The sequence below is a fragment of the Somniosus microcephalus genome, chromosome 7 (assembly GCF_052327205.1).
Source record: "Somniosus microcephalus isolate GS21.2 chromosome 7, FLI_Smic_1.0, whole genome shotgun sequence".
Classification (NCBI taxonomy): Eukaryota; Metazoa; Chordata; class Chondrichthyes; order Squaliformes; family Somniosidae; genus Somniosus; species Somniosus microcephalus.
The window spans coordinates 264,361,178-264,380,379 of record NC_140993.1 but is presented as its reverse complement, the minus strand read 5'-3'; the positions used below and the strand labels follow the sequence as shown (position 1 = coordinate 264,380,379).

Sequence of the window (19,202 nt, the reverse complement as noted above, 5' to 3'; positions counted from 1 at the left end):
AATGCGCGGTCCCTTTAAATTTCTGCGTGTGCGCGGTATTTACGATGTAAAAGTCAGTGAGCGGCCCGCTACCGTTACCATGCAGCTTGGAGGGAACATTGGAGATGAGGAGAAGTTTTTTCACTCAGAGTTCTCGGGATCTGGAACGCTCGACCTGAAAAGATGGTGGAAGCTGATTCCATCAATAATTTTAAAAGGGAGTTGGACAGGTACTTGAGGAGGAGGAACTCACAGGGTTACGGACAAAGAGCGGGGGGGTGGGACTGAGCACGACGGCTCTTTCTAAGAGCCGGCACAGCCACAACGGGCCGAATGGCCTCCTCCTGTGCTGTAAGTGGCTCTGAGAATCTTGCTGGGACCCCATTACAGGAAACTTTGTGTTATCCGGAGGCTAAGTGTCCGGCAAGCTCGAGCCACCGGCAAAAATCAGGAGCCGTTTTGTTAGGTTTTTTTTCTTCGCGTGGCTTTTTTTTTTCCAACAGTCAGGCTCTGGAAAGTCTCTCTGAAGCTGTTGCTAAGCTACAGAGATGCTTCCAAGGTACTGGCCGACTGTTTAGAAGCTGTTGCTAAGCAACAGTGTTTGTTGTCAGATACAGAGATGAAAAGCTCCGTATGCTTCAACATTAACGCTGGTGTGTTCGGCAGTTTTGAGGGAACGGCAACAGCTCGGTCCCGTCGGTGCCGGATAGCACAAAGTTTCCTGTAGTTAGACCTTTTCCTGCACCCTTCAGCTCCAAGATCTTTTGCGCCGTAACTGCTGGGAGTGCGAGCTGATAATGGCGCAGCAAGGGCAAGGGGGCATCTGCGACCTCAGTGAATGATGGGACCAATAGTCTATCTCCTTAACCAATGAGATTTAAATAACAGAGAGGTGAAGGGCGAGATACTGTTATTGCGAAGCGATCGGCGGAAATCGGCCAGCGAGTTCTGGAGATTCACAACGCACGGCGTATCTCTTAATCCCCTGAACTTGTTGGCTGACTTGCACCTTAATAACAGCATGCGTCATTAACACATTTATTGTTCCAGCAAGATCCGGCCCAATGTTTTACTCCAGAATTTAATGGATTTTTTTTTTAATCCCAATTAGATTGGAAGTGGAACAGGAAAAACTGATCAGCGATTGCACAGAGAGGTTTGGCCTCAAAAGACTGTACAAGGAGCCCAGTGTATCCAACCAACAAATGGTGAAGTGCTGTCAAAGACTGCTTGAAGGACACGTCAGCGAGTTACAAGGCATGCGCCTGTGCATTTCACACTTCTATTCGGTGTTACAGGATGGTGACGTGTGCATCCCCTGGGACTGGAAACAGTGAACGGGAAGAATGGGAAATGGGGACTGGACGTTGACATTCCCCGCAGTCTCTGCTGCAACAGGGCCGTGCTGTGTGACTATGTGAAGCTAACTCGTGTGCGAGGCCGGGTGTCTGCGTGTTTTTGGAAGTGTAGCTCACATCCAGGGCTGGGAAATCCCAACTTGCCAGCAGAAAACTGTATTCCAATCTGTGTGAATTAAAATTATATGTATATATAATTCGCCGACTCGAAGTGTGAGCAGCCCCAACAGTTCCTTCATCCATATCTCATTTCTACCTGGTTCTTCATTGGCGTTCCTACTACTTATTTACATAGAATTACATAGAATTTACAGCACAGAAACAGGCCATTCGGCCCAACTAGTCTATGCCGGTATATTTTTTTATATTCGTTCCTGGCCGCACTGGCAAGGCCAGCATTTATTGCCCATCCCAAATTGCCCTCGAGAAGGGGGTGGTGAGCTGCCTTCTTGAACTGCTACAGTCTGTGTTGTGAAGGAACTCCCACAGTGCTGTTAGGGAGGCAGTTCCCTGATTTTGACCCAGTGACGATGAAGAAACGGCGATATGTTTCCAAGTCAGGATGTTGTGTGACTTGGAGAGTAACTGAAAGGTGATGGTGCGCCTGCTGCCCTTGTCCTTCTAGATGATAGAGGTCGCGGGTTTAGGAGGTGCTGTCGAAAAAGCCTTCGTGAGTTGCTGCAGTTTATCTTGTAGATGGTACATACTGCAGCCATGGTACGCCGGTGGTGGAGGGAGTGGATGTTTAAGGTGGTGGATGGGCTGACAATCAAGCGGGCTGCTTTGTCCTGGATGGTGTCGAACTTCTTGAGTGTTGTTGGAGCTGGACTCATCCAGGCAAGTGGAGAGTATTCCGTCACACTCCTGACTTGTGCCTTGTAGATGATGGAAAGGCTTTGGGGAGTCAAGAGGTGAGACAGTCGCTGCAGAATACCAAGCCTCTGACCTGCTTTTGCAGCCACAGTATTAATGTGGCTGATCCAGTTAAGTTTCTGGTCAATGGTGACCCCCAGGATGTTGAGGGTGGGGGAATTCAGCGATGGTAATGCCGTTGAATGTCAAGGGCGGTGTTGGAGATAGTCATTGCCTGGCACTTGTGTGGCACAAATGTTACTTGCCACTTATCAGCTCAAGCCTGAATGTCGTCCAGGTCTTGCTGCATGCGGACATGGACTGCTTCATTATCTGAGGAGTTGCGAATGGAACTGAACACTGTGCAGTCATTAGTGAACATCCCCACTTCTGACCTGATGATGGAGGGAAGGTCATTGATGAAGCAGCTGAAGATAGTTGGGCCTGGGACACTGCCCTGAGGAACTCCTGCAGCGATGTCCTGGGGCTGAGATGATTGGCCTCCATCAATCACTACCATCTTCCTTTGTGCTGGGTATGACTCCAGCCCGTTTATGCTCTGTACGACCCTCCTCCCACCCCTCTTCATCTCACCCTATCAGCATATCCTTTATTGATTTCTCCTTCACGTGTTTATCTACTTCTGGTCCTTTGTACAATGTGGTGACTAATCCCACTGCTCGAAATAACTTCCATTTACGCCCGAGGTATCATTTTCATTCTCATTAAAGATTTATCATCCATATGTAACCATTTTAATGAGTGAAGCTAACGTGGATTTTTTTTAAATGCCTTTCCCCGACCGACCCCCCTCTCCCCCTCCCCCCACTGAATCCTCCCAGGTGTGCAGAATATTCAGCAAAGCAAATCTGTCCAAATTACAAACCAGCCAGTCTGACATAATCTAAAATTGGGAATCGTACTTTTAGAAGTTGCTTAAGATGGAGATGAATCTAAACCATATCTTTGTGGGTAATGTACCAGAGACAAAGAGTAGCTGAATATGGATGTCGCGGACACACCAGGGCTAAATGTACTATTAAACCGAGGCCCCATCTACCCTCTCAGGTGGATGTAAAAGATCCCAGGGCACTATTTTGAAAAAGAGCAGAGGGAGTTCTCCCCAGTGTCCTGGCCAATATTTATCCCTCAACCAACATCACTAACATGGATGATCTGGTCATTATCACATTGTTTGTGGGAGCTTGCTGTGCACAAATTGGCTGCCACGTTTCCTACAACAGTGACTACACTTGGAAAAAGTACTTCATTGACTGAAAGGTGCTATATAAATGCAAGCCCTTTCTAACCACATACTGAAGAGGATTGATCAATATTCTGACAAGTGTTATGGGAATTTCCTTTGTTTTGTGCCAGTTTTCTCCCCCTCCTGAAGGCATCAACTTCTTACGATGGGCCAGAGGATCACAGGTACCAGACATCCTCCATACCAAGTTGTCAGCTTTGGCTCAGAGTAGCACACTCGTCTCATCAGAAATGTGTGGGTTCAAGCCTCACTCCAGAACCTCATCCACATAATTGTGCAATTTCAACCTGGGGGTGGGTGTGGCCAGTTTTGTGGGCGGAGCCTGATTCGGGCAAATTAATCTTGAACCAATGTAAAAGATTGAGGGAAACACGAACGTTGGGAACACGAATGCAAGTGGTTTTTGGGCATAACTCGCATTTTAAATACCCCGATCTTTTGCGCTGGTACGTCCGATTCCGCTGGAATCTGGGCACTAACCTAGTGGAAACTCCCCCCCCCCACCCCGGCCCCTGTTTAGGGAGTTTTAAGACAATTTCCAGACTGATGGGAGTGCAGTGATCCTTATTCTTTATCGTGTGGTGATAATGACCCAGCACTGCTCTGTCACAGGGCAGGTCCACAAGTTGCAGCAGAGAATCCAATCACCTCCAACAGAACATAGCATCTGGAGAGAGGAAAAAAGATGGTAAGGTTTTGGTGGAAGTGGAAAATAAGTGAGTCCTTTAATGGAACTGAACAAGGTGGGGGTGGGGGAGGTGTGGGCATGTTTAGCCCAAAATGTGCAAAGAAGGTGGGCTGCTATTTCGAGTGTGGTCCCTTTATCAAACCACAGTTCCTGTGGATGGTCTGTTCCTGGGTTTTGATCTTTATCTTGTGTGTTGAGCTTGCTGAATGTTTCCAGCATTCGCTGCTACTGCCTCCATAGCTATTTTTTTTTTAGTTGTCTTGCTAAGGTGATCCCCTCTGGCTTTACCCGTTTCCAGCTTTTCAAAATTACTCTTGACATTCTGCATCTGCAGAGACCAGAGGAGTTGGCATTTCAGGTATGGGATCCTATGTTCCCTCTGTAGATGCTCCCTGACCTGTTGAATCCAAACCTCTGCTGCCCGTATCCTCACTCGCACCAAGTCCTGTTATTCACCCATCACCCCCTGTGCTCGCTGGCGTACATTGGCTCCCGGTCCGGCAACGCCCCGATTTTAAAATTCACATCGTGTTCAAACCTCTCCAGGGCTTTAACCTCTCCCTATCTCCTCCAGCCCTACAACCCTCCGAGATCTCTGGGCTCCTCCAATTCTGGCCTGTTGCGTATCCCCGATTTCCATCGCTCCACCATTGGCGGCCGTGCCTTCAGCTGCCTCGGCCCCAAGCTTTGGAATTCCCTCCCTACCTCTCCTTTAAGACGCTTCTTCAAACCTACCTTTGACCAAACTTTTGGTCACTTGTCTTAATATCGCCTTTTCTGGCTCGGTGTCAATTTTTTCTGATAACACTCCTGTGAAGCGCCTTGGAACGTTTTACTACGTTAAAGGCAAGTTGTTGGTGGGGGTTGCCAGCATTTTGTTTTTAAGATTTCCAACATCTGCCAGTTATTTGCTTTTTGTACCCAGGACCTGTGTCTCCCCTGACCCCCTTTGATCATTTCCAGTATGGAGACTCATTGGGCTAAAGCCACAGTATGTCGAGCCAACCTACAAGTAGAGAATTTCTATGAGACTTTCATTCCATCAGTCTTGAACCCAGAGGTGTCTAACCACTGCAATACCCACCTAGTTCCCCTCTCGGATGCAAGGTGTTTAATTAGAATTAGAGACAGGTACATTCAAGTACCTCAAGCTCTTATTTTTTTAAAACCCAAGATATTTCAAAATAAAGTTGGTCAGCTGAAATACTTGCTTCCAATTTCAGTAGAGTTGAGTTTGAAGATCAGTTATGATTTTAATGAGCAGAGCAGGCTCGAGGGGCCGATTCCTGCTCCTATTTCTTGTTACGTTCTAGTACCTTTTGGCTTGTGGCGGAGTCCTGTACTGTAAAACGGCTGGATTTATACCTGTTGTTTCTCTCACCAAGGTAGCAGGACACCTTCATATAAAATTCAGTGCCACTTTTAACCATATTCGGTGGAGGGCAATGTTCCCTCTAATATTTTCCCGTGCGCGGTCCCTTTAAATTTGTTGCGCGGTATCTTTTCCAGTGGCAACAACTGATGAGCAGCGTTGGCGGGACCTCCCGATCGAGGCGCGGCCTTAGGGGGAACGCTGGTGGAGAGAGTTTTAAAATTGCAAAAGAAACGCTGCATTATGGCCAGTTACAAGGGGAAGCTTGGCTTGGTTTTTGTTTAAGGGGGGAGCGGGGTCAGTGTGTTCCCCCCACCGCCTCTCCATCCCAAATCATCATTTCCAGTGCAGCAAATCTCTCGTTTACTCAAAAGACAAATTTTCAGTGTCAAATGGTTTTATTGTACAGTGATTGGCAATTTAACATTAACAGCTCAAAAAATAATTCTTTTTATATTCAGGCCAGAGCGATCTCTCTCAGCCATAGTTACCCAAACAGCCAAACCTTGCCAGCCCACTTCATGTTCTGTTCAAGCCACTTGAGGGCGGAGGAGTACTCTAAACTGAAAATCTCTTCTTTGGCGATGTTGACTGTCGTGTGCTTTATCTGAAGCTTTGGTTCCGATATTCGGGCAGCGGCCAGCAATCGGTCCACTGCTGCTTCGTAATCTCCATTGGCCAACTGGCTCCTTTCCTCTTCATACCTTTTAATATTCCAAAAAATATATATATCTATCAAAATAGAACACCTGCTTACTGAACGGTAAAACAAAGCTACAGTTTTAAAAGGAGAGGACGTAACCTTCTTAGGACAATCTGCAGAGACTGCTTGGAGACGCTGGGATTCTGAATGTTGCTAGCATTCGTAACCAGGAACATCTCAGTCGCCAACAACATTTCCACCTCTGACAGGAAGCACGGAATTGGGAGCAGTTTGCGGTAGAGGTTTTCCTCGATGGGCGGATAGCACCCACTGGACAAGGCTTCTGTAAAAAAAAAAATCAATAATTTTTTTTCCCTCTTACTTGTCCTGACCAATATTTATCCCTCAGTCAACAACACTAAAAACAGATTATCTGGTCATTATCACATTGCTGTTTGTGGGAGCTTGCTGTGCACAATTTGGTTGCCGCATTTCCCTACAGTACAAGTGAGTACACTTCAAAAAGTGTTTAATTGGCAGTAAAGCGCTTTGGGACGTCCTCAAAGGTGCTATATAAATGCAAATTTAAAAAAAAACATGACACTTTAAGGATGGAGAAGGGGGAAAAAAAGATTACGATTCTCACAAATGGTGTGGCAGTTGATATCTGAATACATAGCACTCGTACTCAGTACCCTGAATCAATGTCCAAGCATTGAATGGTTACAGCACAGGAGGCCATTCGGCCCGTCGAGCCTATGCCGGCTCTCTGCAAGAACACTTCAGCTAGTCTCACTCCCCCGCCCTTTCCCCGTAGCCCTGCAAATTTTTTTCTTTCAGGTACTTATCCAACTCCCTTTTGAAAGCCACGATTGAATCTGCCTCCACCACTCTTTCAGGCAGTGAATTCCAGATCCTAACCACTCGCTGCATAAAAAAGTTTTTCCTCATGTCACCTTTGGTTCTTCAGCCAATCACCTTAAATCTGTGTCCTCTGGTTCTCGACCCTTCCGCCAATGGGAACAGTTTCTCTCTATTCTGTCTAGACCCCTCATGATTTTGAACACCTCTATCAAATCTCCTTTCAACCTTCTCTGCTCCAAGGAGAACAACCCCAGCTTCTCCAGTCTATCCACTTAACTGAAGTCCCTCATCCCTGGAAGCATTCTCGTAAATCTTTTCTGCACCCCCTCTAAGGTCTTCACATCCTTCCTAAAGTGCGGTGCCCAGAATTGGACACAATATTCCAGTTGAGGCCGAACCAGTGTTTTATAAAGGTTCGTCATAACTTCCTTGCTTCTGTACTCTATGCCTCTATTTATGAAGCCCAAGATCCCGTATGCTTTTTAACTGCTTTCTCAACCTGCTCTGCCACCTTCAACGGTTTGTGCACATATACCCCCAGCTCTCTCATGCACCTCCTTTAGAATTGTACCCTTTTGTTTATATTGCCTCTCCTCGTTCTTCCTACCAAAATGTATCACTTTGCACTTTTCTGCGTTAAATTTCATCTGCCACGTGTCTGCCCATTCCACCAGCCTGTCTATGTCCTCTTGAAATCTATCACTATCCTCCTCACTGTTCACTATACTACCAAGTTTTGTGTCATCTGCAAATTTTGAAATTGTGCCCTGTACACCCAAGTCTAAGTCATTAATATACATCAAGAAAAGCAGTTGTCCTAGTACCGACCCCTGGGGAACACCACTCTGTACCTTCCTCCAGTCCAATAAACAACCGTTCACCACGACTCTGTTTCCTGTCACTTAACCAATTTCGTATCCCGGCTGCCACTGTCCCTGGGTTTCAATGTTGCTGGCAAGCCTATTATGTGGCACTTTACCAAATGCCTTTTAGAAGTCCATGTACACCACATCAACCACATTGCCCTCATCAACCCTCTCTTACTTCATCAAAAAACTCAATCAAGTAAGGAAGGATTTGTATAAGGACACAAGAAATAAGAGCAGAAGTAGGCCATACGGCCCCTTGAGCCGGCTCTGCCATTCAATAAGATCATGGCTGATCTTCTACCTTATCTCCACTTTCTCACCCAATCCCCATATCCCTATTTTAGTGTCCAAAAGTCTATCGATCTCAGTCTTGAATATACTCAACGACTGGAATTCTCTACCCCAGAGGGCTGTGGATGCTCAAAGATTCACAACCCTCAGTGAAGAAATTTCTCCTCATCTCAGTCCTAAATCCTTTTCCTGAGACCCCTGGTTCTAGATTCTTCAGCCAGAGGAAACAGCCTCTGTATAACTGCATTTACTTTTTAATTAAACTCATAAAAGACAGCGGTGTCCTTTAAGGTGGTTTATTCCTACACTAACATAATAATGAATCTGTGGGACACGTACCAATCTGAATGGGTGATAATGAGTTTATGTTGCTTGATTGGTACTTTATTCAGTCGCTCTATTACGAACTAGTATGAAGTGCCAGCTTAGCTCAGTGGTAATACTCTCGCCTCGGAGACAAGGTTACCAGTTCAAGCCCCACTCCAGGACTTGAGCAATCAGTACAGTACCTGAGGGAGTGCTGTAATGGCAGAGCGCAGTCTTTTGAATGAGACATCTACCTGTTCATGTGGATCCTTTGGCACTATTCGAAGAGGAGCATGGGAATTCTCCTGTGCCGTGGCAAACATTTATACCTCAAACAACATCACCAGCAGCAGAAGTAACTGGTAATTGAACCATTGCTGCCTGCGGAATCTTGCTGTGCACAAAGTCGCTCTCACCTTTGCTGAAATAACAACAGTAAGTAAACTACAAAAGTAATTGATTGGCTGTGAAGTGCAGAGGACGTGAAAAGTGTTATAAAAACAGAGGAAATAAGTCAAATACAAAATTGACGGGCAGAAGATCAGCTGGTCCATCAAGCCTGCCCCAGCATCATGGCTAAACACTTCCTCCCCCGTAGCCATGTAACCTCCTGGGAGAAGCTTAAAATAAAAGAAAAACACAGGACCAATAAGGGAAAAAAATACTCCGTAAAATTCCTCTCCGAGCCCCTCAGACAATCGAAACCAGTCCAGGAGATTACATGGACTGAGTGTTATCTATAAAGACACTTACCTTCTATATGATGCAAATTCTGCCCCAGTCAGGAACCGGTCCAGCTCCCTCTTGAAGGCAGAGAGTCAGCACCCACCGCACCAGTTGGCAACACATTCCAGAGGCCCACTAGCTTTCTCAGAGGGAAAGATGATCATCCATCACCTTGGTGTACTTTCTTATAAGCCTGCTATACAGCTGCAGAGGCCAGAAAGAGCACATGGTGCTGGGAGACTTTACAGAGGGTCGGGGGGGGGGGGGGCAGGAAGAAAATTAAACACTGAAGGCTGGATAATCATCTGAACAGGAAATGATAGAACTTGGGTGTAAACACGAAGGTAAGTAAATATTAGGTTCCAACTGTTCGGACAATCAGAACGGAGCGATTCTGGCAAATGAGTGGCTTTCCACATACTTTCAGAGATGTGGCACTTTGCACAAGTGGACACGTGTACACATAGCCGCAGACTTACTCTTATACTGCTTTCTTGCTTTCAGCCACAAACAGGACCTGCCCAAAGCTGTAATTAAGTTTCTTACAGCCAAAGAGTTTATGGGAATGTTTGCCGACCTCATAAACTCCACCGTGTCAGAAGATGCTCCAAGACAATTATTCTGGATGCACTCATCCAAAAGATTGTTGAAAATCCTGACGTACGGCGAGAGATCCAAGGTGCCTGCAACGCACAAAAGCACAATTAACTTCTGCTGGAGAAAACTGAAAATAAACGGTTTAGTATCTAAACTTCAGAGTCAGAAAGTCACCATCAATTGTTTAGTTTCTCTCAAACCATTTTAACAACAGCAAACTTGCAAAGAATGCCAATCCAACAACAACTTGCATTTATATAGCACCTTTGACATAGTAAAACGTCTCACGGCGCTTCACAGGAGTGTTATAAGACAAACAAAGGTAAGTGTGCAGAATTACCAATTCCTGGACTTCCAGCCAACCTTCAACTCTGACCCATCAACATTTTAAGTTCAGCAAGAACAATAAAGGCGTGGGTTGGGCTACAAGGAAGAGTTTACCATTTTAGTGGGGTAGTGGGTGGTCATTATATAAAACATTGAACAGGAATTTGTCAGAGTTAAAAGTGCCAGCGTCCCGGGTAGCTAGAGTCTTTATATGTTTTGCCAGTCCTATCCAGAGATGTGGTCTCCCAATCTACGGCTCTCTGTGCAGCTGTTTCAGAGAAGCAAAACCAAGCAAGCTGGCAGATTTAAGCAGATCTACAACAGGGTCCCGGATCAACACAGGATCCTTAAGGATGTAACCACCTCCTGCTCTATAACCCTCCAAGATCTCTGCGCTCCTCCAATTCTGGCCTTTTGCGCATCGTCGATTTCCATCGTTCCACCATTGGTGGTCGTGCCTTCAGCTGCCGAGGTCCTAAGCGCTGGAATTCCCTCCCTAAACCTCTCCGCCTCTGAGACACTCCTTAAAACCTACCTCTTTGACCAAGCATTTGGTCCCCTGTCCCAATATCTCCTTATTTGGCTCTATGTCAAATTTTGTTTGTTAACGCTCTTATGAAGCGCCCGGGGGCATTTTACGACGCTAAAAACGCTATATAAATACAAGTTGTTGTTATGTAATGGCCCAACTTTGATCCTCCCAGACCCTAGTTACATGTTTGCTGTTGATTACAGTCAACAAAAATATGACTGGCACCTGTAAGGCAAGAGTCTTCTTGCTTCCTACTCCTGGTGACTTGGTAAGTACTTTAGTTTTAGCCGACTGCAAGGAAAGGCCCAGTGATCTCTGCCTCACCCGGTATTCATTTTCCCAAACCAGTTTTTCTCCCCGTGTTTGCTGAACCTGCTTGCCTCACACTGGGGTATATTTCACTAGCGCTACTGGCCCCCAGGCACCTAGGCCAACTAGCTATTCTTAACGTGTGGGCTTGACAGTGTTTTGGCAGGCTATGAGGAACATCACAGCTGAGCTTCACCTTGTCTGCACCCAACATCCATAAATTTTACAACAAGGCAAACTCGAATCACGATTGGGGACCCTGGTTCATTTATTATTCTTCATTCAGGATGTGGGCGCTGCTGGCAAGGTTGGGAACCATTACCCATCCCTAATTGGCCTCGAGAAGGTGGTAGTGGGTCTTCTTGAACCGCTGCAGTCTTATTCTTTGTAGTGGATTTGATACAACGGAAGGGTCTCCGTTAAATACAACGCCAGCAATCAAGCCATTTAGTCCATGACCTTCCCTAACTATCCATGTCTCTGCCTTTTCCCCGAGGTGTGACGATTAGTCAGACTGCAACGTATATTCCATACTGGAAGAAACAGCTGACAGAAACAGAACGTGAAGGCTTTGGCAAGGGTACAGAAGAGATTTACTAGAATGGTTCCAGGAATGAGGGATTACAGTTACGTGGATAGACTAGAGAAGCTGGGGTGGTTCTCCTTGGAGCAGAGAAGGCCAAGAGGAGATTTGATAGAGGTGTTTAAAATCATGAAGGGTTTATATAGGAGTAAATAAAGAGAAACTGTTTCCAAGGGCTGTAGGGTCGATAACCAGAGGGCACAGATTTAAGGTGATTGGCAAAAGAACCAGAGGCGACATGAGGAAAGACTTTTTTGCGCAACTAGAGGTTAGGATTTGGAATGCACTGCCTGATAGGGTGGTGGATACAGACACATTCAATAACAACAACAACTTGTATTTATATAGCACCTTTAATGTAATAAAACGTCCCAAGGCGCTGCACAGGACAAAAAATTGACACCGAGCCACATAAAAAATTAGGGCAGATGAAAGAGGCAGGTTTTAAGGAGCGTCTTAAAGGGGGAAAGAGAGGTAAAGAGGCGGCGAGGTTTAGGGAGGGAACTCCAGAGCTTAGGGCCCAGGCAACAGAAGGCACGGCCGCCAATGGTGGAGTGATTATAATCAGGGATGCTCAAGAGGGCAGAATTTGAGGAGCGCAGATATCTCGGGGGGTTGTGGGGCTGAAGGAGATTACAGAAATAAGGAGGCGAGGCCATGGAGAGATTTAAAAACAAGGATGAGAGTTTTGAGATCAAGGCATTGCTTAACCAGGAGGCAATGTAGGTCAACAAGCACAGGGGTGATGGGTGAACGGGACTTGGTGCGAGTTAGGACACGGACAGCTGAGTTTTGGATGAGCTCAAGTTTACGTAGGGTGGAATGTGGGAGGCCAGCCAGGAGTGCGTTGGAATAGTCAAGTCCAGAGGTAACAAAGGCATGGATGAGGGTTTCAGCAGCAGATGAGCTGAGGCAAGGGCGGAGACGGGCGATGTTACAGAGGTGGAAATAGGCGGTCTTAGTTATGCCATGGATGTGTGGCTGGAAGCTCATTTCAGGGTCAAATATGACACCAAGGTTGCGAACAGTCTGGTTCAGCCTCAGACAGATGTTAGGGAGAGGGATGGAGTCGGTGGCTAGGGAACGGAGTTTGTGGCGGGGACCAAAGACAATGGCTTCGGTCTTCCCAATATTTAATTGGAGAACATTTCTGCTCATCCAGAACTGGATGTCGGACAAGCAGTGACCGTGGAGGGGTCGGGAGAAGTAGTGCTGAGGCGTCGTCAGCGTACATGTGGAAACTGACACCGTGTTTTCAGATGATGTCGCCAAGGGGCAGCATGTAGATGAGAATTAGGAGGGGGCCAAGGATAGATCCTTGGGGGACACCAGAGGTAATGATGCAGGAGTGGCAAGAGAATCCATTGCAGGTGATTCTCTGGCTACGATTAGATAGATAAGAATGGAACCAGGCGAGTGCAGTCCCACTCAGCTGGATGATGGTGGTGAGGCGTTGGAGAAGGATGGAGTGGTCAACCGTGCCAAAGGCTGCAAACAGGTCGATAAGGACGAGGAGGGATAGTTTACCTTTGTCACAGTCACAAAGGATGTCATTTGTGACTTTGATGAGAGCCGTTTCGGTACAGTGGCAGGGGCGGAAACTGGATTGGAGGGAAAGATGAGCTCGGATTTGGGAGGCGACAACACGTTCAAGGACTTGAGAGGAAAGGGAGGTTGGAGATGGGGCGGTAGTTTGCAAGGACGGTTGGTTTTTTGAGAGGGGTGATGACGGCAGATTTGAAGGAGGGGGGACAGTACCTTAGGAGAGCGAACCGTTAACAATGTCAGCTAACATGGGAGCCAGGAAAGGAAGTTGGGTGGTTTAGTGGGAATAGGGTCGAGGGAGTAGGAAGCGGGTCTCATGGACAGGATGAGCGTGGGGAGGTCAAGGGGGGGAGATCGGAGAGAAACTGGAGAAAGATGCGAGCTCAGGGCTAGGGCAGGGGGGAACCTTAGAGAATAGCAGCCTTCAAAAGGGAATTGGATATACACTTGAATGAGAAAAAAGTGCAGGGATATAGGGAAAGAATGGGACTAACTGGATTGCTCTTCGAAAGAGCCGCCACAGACTTGATGGGCCGAATGGCCTCCTTCTGTGCTGTACTATTCTATGATTCTATGAGCTGCTGCTTGTAAGCCGGTTTGTGGCCGCACCACAATCTGATAAATAATCTAACAAAGGCTCTGTGTTTTTTATAATTTTGTTTGAACACTTCTGTTTATTAGTTATAAAAATATTGATGGGAGAAAAAAGGCTGTTTGACCAGACAGGGAGGTTGGAAGTTGCGTAATGAAACGTCCAATTAGAGTTGGAAACCCTAGCTATACCTGACTTAGATGTGTTCAGTGGCGAATGAAACAAGTGTGAGTTTGACCTATCCCCCCAGAACGGTCACCCTTTCTGGGCAAACACAAAACTCAGAACAAACTAACTGCAGACACGTATACGGAACACGATATTATTGGAAAATGACTATTTTGTTCCCTAAAATCGCAAAATCTACGCAATACCAGATTGCTTCCATTGCACTTACCATTTGTATTCTGGAATCCAGGCAAGTGCTGCAGAACTTCCAGTGTTTCGCAGTACATGTTACTCTTCAAAGTTGCATCAGCAAGGCTAAACAGAAAATTGTGTCGATTGAGAACATCCAATTTGTCACAGGGCCACACTGGGGTACTGATAATCCAGCCAGATTCTGTGCATTAAAAATAATTCAGAGTGAAGAGGTTTAATTCAGCAGCAGCAAAGGTAGACTTGTGATTGCAGATTTTATTTTGGGAAGACCCATCCTATTAAAGGGCGTGTGCTTGACACACACCTGTAAGGGGGAAACTGAACATCCGTAGGACAAATAATTCTGATCGTCTCAAAAGTCCCACTGAGAAAAACTAAAGTGAATCAGAAATCACTATTGGTTTGTTCACTTTTAAATTATAGGCGTCTGAGCTATTTAGAAACCACTATCTGTGTAAATACAAAATGGCATTTCGTTACAAATATTTCCATTCATTAAAAGCATAGCGAAAAGGTCCCGATAAACAACTAAGCACCAGAAAACTAACCAAACTTTTGACTTAAATCTCTTTTGTCGTTTTCCCCACCACACTATATAAACATCCCCCAAAATTACATTTATAACACAATAAATAAACAATTCGCAAAATGACCATCAAACTTACCTGAAGTTTTAGTTATCACACTGGAAATCCCTGCAACCACTTTCCCCCATACGGACTTTGGTTTTGAATTGTGCAACTTTTCTGGTGCTTGGGACAGTTCTGCTGGTACTACTTCCCCACTCATGCATGACTAGACTATAGGTCCCGATTTTAACTCCAGGTGGATTTCCCGCTCAGGCCAGAGTTAAATTTACAGTCGGGTCTCAATGACATCATCAGGCCGCAACATGCATATGTAAAGGACCCTGTTGGCTCCGGGAGCGTGTCCTTGCTGGCTGGTCAGGAGAGCAGGTTAAAATTGCAGATGCTGCGATCATGGCGGCTTTCAGACAGGGAAGAGCCAGGGGCGATTTTAACTGCCCACCCGCCAGGTTTCTGCTGAGCGAGTAGGGTTAAAATTGCCCCCTATGCAACATTCCCTTATAGTGCGCGGCCGCGCACCTCTCTGCCGGGCCCAGCTTTTTAAATGTTTGTGAATGGGCCGCGCAGTCCCTTAAAGGGGCCGTGTACCCCCAAAAAATGCCCCTATGTCTCACATAAAAGTTGTTAATGCAGTAAACACCCCAAGGGCAGGGAAACAGACATTGAGCAAGAGAGTTAGAAGCGATGACTTAAGGCTTGTTGGGAGAGATTTTTTGAGAAGGCTTTTCAAGGTGGTTGAAAGAAGGTGGGTTTAGGAAGAGAATTCCATGTGCAAGCCTTCGATAGCCAATGGTGGAGTAAAGGGACACACACACACGTGCACGCATTAGGTCAGAGCTGAACAGTGGAGAGCATAGGGTTAAATCAATACAGGAATAATGGGATTTGATGTGGAATACTGTATGCAGTTTTGTGCTTCTTACTAATGGGAAGGACAAAATAGCCCTGAACACAATGCAACGTAGATTTACCAAGATGACACTAGGGGAGGAATTTTTTTTTCACTTATTCGTTCATGGGATGTGGGCATCGCTGGCAAGACCAGCATTTATTGCCCATCCCTAGTTGCCCTTGAGAAGATGGTGGTGAGCCGCCTTCTTGAACTGCTGCAGTCCGTGTGGTGAGGGTACTCCCACAGTGCTGTTAGGGAGTTCCAGGATTTTGACCCAGTGACTATGAAGTCAGGATGGTGAGTGACTTGGAGGGGAACTTGCAGGTAATGGTGTTCCCATGCGCCTGCTACCCTTGTCCTTCTAGGGGGTAGAGGTCATGGGTTTGGGAGGTGCTGTCGAAGAAGCCTTGGCAAGTTACTGCAGTGCATCTTGTAGATGGTACACACTGCATCCACAGTGCGCCGGTGGTGGAGGGAGTGAATGTTTAAGGTGGTAGACGGGGTGCCAATCAAGATGGCTGCTTTGTCCTGGATGGTGTCGAGCTTCTTGAGTTGATGGAGCTGCACTCATCCAGGCAAGTAGAGAGTATTCCATCATACTCCTGACTTGTGCCTTGTAGATGGTGGAAAGGCTTTGGCGAGTCAGGAGGTGAGATACTTGCCACAGAATACCCAGCCTCTGACCCGCTCTTCTAGCCACAGTATTTATGTGGCTGGTCCAGTTAAGTTTCTGGTCAATGGTGACCCCACCCCCCCCGCAGGATTTTGACGGTGGGGGATTCGGCGATGGTAATGCCGTTGAATGTCAAAGGGTGGTAGTTAGACGTTCTCTTGTTGGAGATAGTCATTGCCTGGCACGAATGTTACTTGCCACTTATCAGCTCAAGCCTGAATGTCGTCCAGATCTTGCTGCATGCGGGCATGGAATGCTTCATTATCTGAGGAGTTGCGAATGGAACTGAACACTGTGCAGTCATCAGCGAACATCCCCACTTCTGACCTTATGACGGAGGGAAGGTCATTGATGAAGCAGCTGAAGATGGTTGGGCCTAGGACACTGCCCTGAGGAACTCCTGCAGCGATGTCCTGGGGCTGAGATGATTGGCCTCCAACAACCACAACCTTCTTCCTTCGTGCTAGGTATGGCTCCAGCCAATGGAGAGATTTTCCTCTGATTCCCATTGACCTCAATTTTACTGGGGCTCCTTGATGCGCACTCGGTCAAATGCTATCTTGATGTCAAGGGCAGTCACTCTAACCTCACCTCTGGAATTCAGCTCTTTGTCCATGTTTGGACCAAGGCTGTAATGAAGTCTGGAGCCGAGTGGTCCTGGCAGAACCCAAACTGAGCATCAGTGAGCAGGTTATTGGTGAGTAAGTGCTGCTTGATAGCACTGTTGACGACACCTTCCATCACTTTGCTGATGATTGAGAGTAGACTGATGGGGCAGTAATTGGCTGGATTGGATTTGTCCTGAGTTTTGTGCACAGGACAAACCTAGGCCGTTTTCCACATTGTCGGGTAGATGCCAGTGTTGTAGCTGTGCTGGAACAGCTTGGCTAGAGGCGTGGCTAGTTCTGGAGCAAAAGTCTTCAGCATGACAACCGGGATGTTGTCGGGGCCCCTAGCCTTTGCTTTATCCAGTGCGCTCAGCCGTTTCTTGACATCACGTGGAGTGAATCAAATTAGCTGAAGACTGGCTTCTGTGATGGTGGGTCCTCAGGAGGAGGCCGAGATGGATCATCCACTTGAGGATGGGGATATTCATGGAGCCTCCTCCTCCCGTCAGTTGTTTAATGGTCCACCACCATTCACGAGTGGATGTGGCAGGACTGCAGAGCTTTGATCTGATCCCTTGGTTGTGGGTTCTCTTAGCTCTGTCTATAGCATACTGCTCCCATTAGTTAGCATGCATGTAGTCCTGTGTTGCAGCTTCCCCAGGTTGGCCCCTCATTTTTAGGTACGCCTGGTGCTGTTCCTGGCATGTTCTTCTACACTGCTCATTGAACCAGGGTTGGTCGCCTGGCTTGATGTTAATGGTAGAGTGAGGGATATGCCGGGCCATGAGGTTACAGATTGTGGTGGAATACAATTCTGCTGCTGCTGATGGCCCACAGCGCCTCATGGATGCCCAGTTTTGAGCTGCTAGATCTGTTCTGAGTTTATCCCAATTAGCATGGTGGTAGTGCCACACAACACGATGGAGGGTGTCCTCAGTGTGAAGACAGGTCTTCATCTCTACAAGGACTGTGCGGTGATCAATGCTATCAACACTGTCATAGACAGATGCATCTGCGACAGGTAGATTGGTGAGGATGAGGTCAAGTAGGTTTTTCCCTCGTGTTGGTTCTCTCACCACCTGCTGCAGGCCCAGTCTGGTGGCTATGTCCTTCAGGACTCTGCCAGCTCGGTCAGTAGTGGTGCTATCGAGCCACTCTTGGTGGTGGACATTGAAGTCCCCCACCCAGAGTACTTTATGTGCCCTTGCTACCCTCAGTGCTTCTTCCAAGTGGTGTTCAACATGGAGGAGTACTGATTCATCTGCTGAGGGAGGGCGGTAGGTGGTAATCAGCAGGAGGTTTCCTTGCCCATGTTTGACCTGATGCCATGAGACTTCATGGAGTTCGGAGTCAATGTTGAGGATTCCCAGGGCCACTCCCTCCCTCCCGTATATCACTGTGCCACCACCTCTGGTGGGCCTGTCCTGCTCGTGGGACAGGACATACCCAGGGATGGTGATGGAGCAGTCTGGGACATTGGCTGATAGGTATGATTCTGTGAGTTTGAGTATCAGTGGTGGGTAAAGTTTTAGAAACAATAATCAAAGAAAAAATTTACGGGCACTTGGAGAGGTTTAAGCTAATTAAGGAGAGCCAACACAGATTTGTAAAAGGCAGATTGTGTTTAACTAATCTAATTGAATTTTTTGATGAAGTAACAGGGAGGATTGATGAAGGGAATGCAATGGATGTTGTCTACATGGTATTTCAGAAGGCGTTTGACAAAGTACCACATAGAAGGCTGGTTAACAAAATTGAGGCTCATGGAATAGGTGGGTCAGTGGCAACTTGGATAAGGAATTGGCTTAAGGACAGAAAACAGCGAGTTGTGGTAAATGGCTGTTTTTCAGTCTGGACAGTGGTGTCCCTCAAGGGTCAGTGCTGGGGCCACTGCTTTTTTGATATATATAAATGACCTCGATATTGGAATACAAAGTAGAATTTCTAAATTTGCCGATGACATCAAACTTGGGGGTGTGGCAAACAGTGATGGTATCAATTGACTGCAACAGGACATAGAAAGGCTAGCAGAATGGGCAGACAAGTGGCAGATGGAATTTAATACAGAGAAGTGTGAGGTAATGCATTTTGGCAGAAGGAACAGGGAGAAGCAATATACATTTAATGGCACAGTATAAAGAGTGTGCAGGGACAGAGGGACCTGGGAGTTAATGTACATAGGTCCCTGAAGGTGGCTGGACATATTGAGAGAGTGGTTAACAAAGCATATGGGATCTTGGGCTTCATAAATAGAGGTGTTGAGTACAAAAATAGAGGAGTTATGCTGAACCTTTATAAAGCGCTGGTTAGGCCACAACTGGAGTATTGCGTCCAGTTCTGGTCACCACACTTTAGGAAGAA

The 19,202-nt window shown here is 46.7% G+C and overlaps 2 protein-coding genes across 6 annotated transcripts in view; one reads left to right on the top strand and one right to left on the bottom strand.

Moving 5' to 3' along the window:
- Positions 1–1,534, top strand: part of tcaim (T cell activation inhibitor, mitochondrial) — a 39,563-nt gene extending 38,029 nt beyond the window's left edge. For all 4 annotated transcript variants that reach the window (XM_085993714.1, XM_085993713.1, XM_085993715.1 and 1 more), the window contains one exon: positions 1,091–1,534. In XM_085993714.1, coding sequence (XP_085849840.1) covers positions 1,091–1,316 — 226 coding nt within the window. In that variant the 3' untranslated portion in view covers positions 1,317–1,534. The remainder of the gene's footprint in view (positions 1–1,090) is intronic.
- Positions 1,535–5,901: 4,367 nt separating this feature from the next.
- topaz1 (testis and ovary specific TOPAZ 1) overlaps positions 5,902–19,202 on the bottom strand; it is a 94,217-nt gene continuing 80,916 nt past the window's right edge. For both annotated transcript variants that reach the window (XM_085993707.1, XM_085993708.1), the window contains 4 exons: positions 14,098–14,262; positions 9,695–9,898; positions 6,319–6,502; positions 5,902–6,220 (listed from right to left, as the gene is read on the bottom strand). In XM_085993707.1, coding sequence (XP_085849833.1) covers positions 6,004–6,220; positions 6,319–6,502; positions 9,695–9,898; positions 14,098–14,262 — 770 coding nt within the window. In that variant the 3' untranslated portion in view covers positions 5,902–6,003. The remainder of the gene's footprint in view (positions 6,221–6,318; positions 6,503–9,694; positions 9,899–14,097; positions 14,263–19,202) is intronic.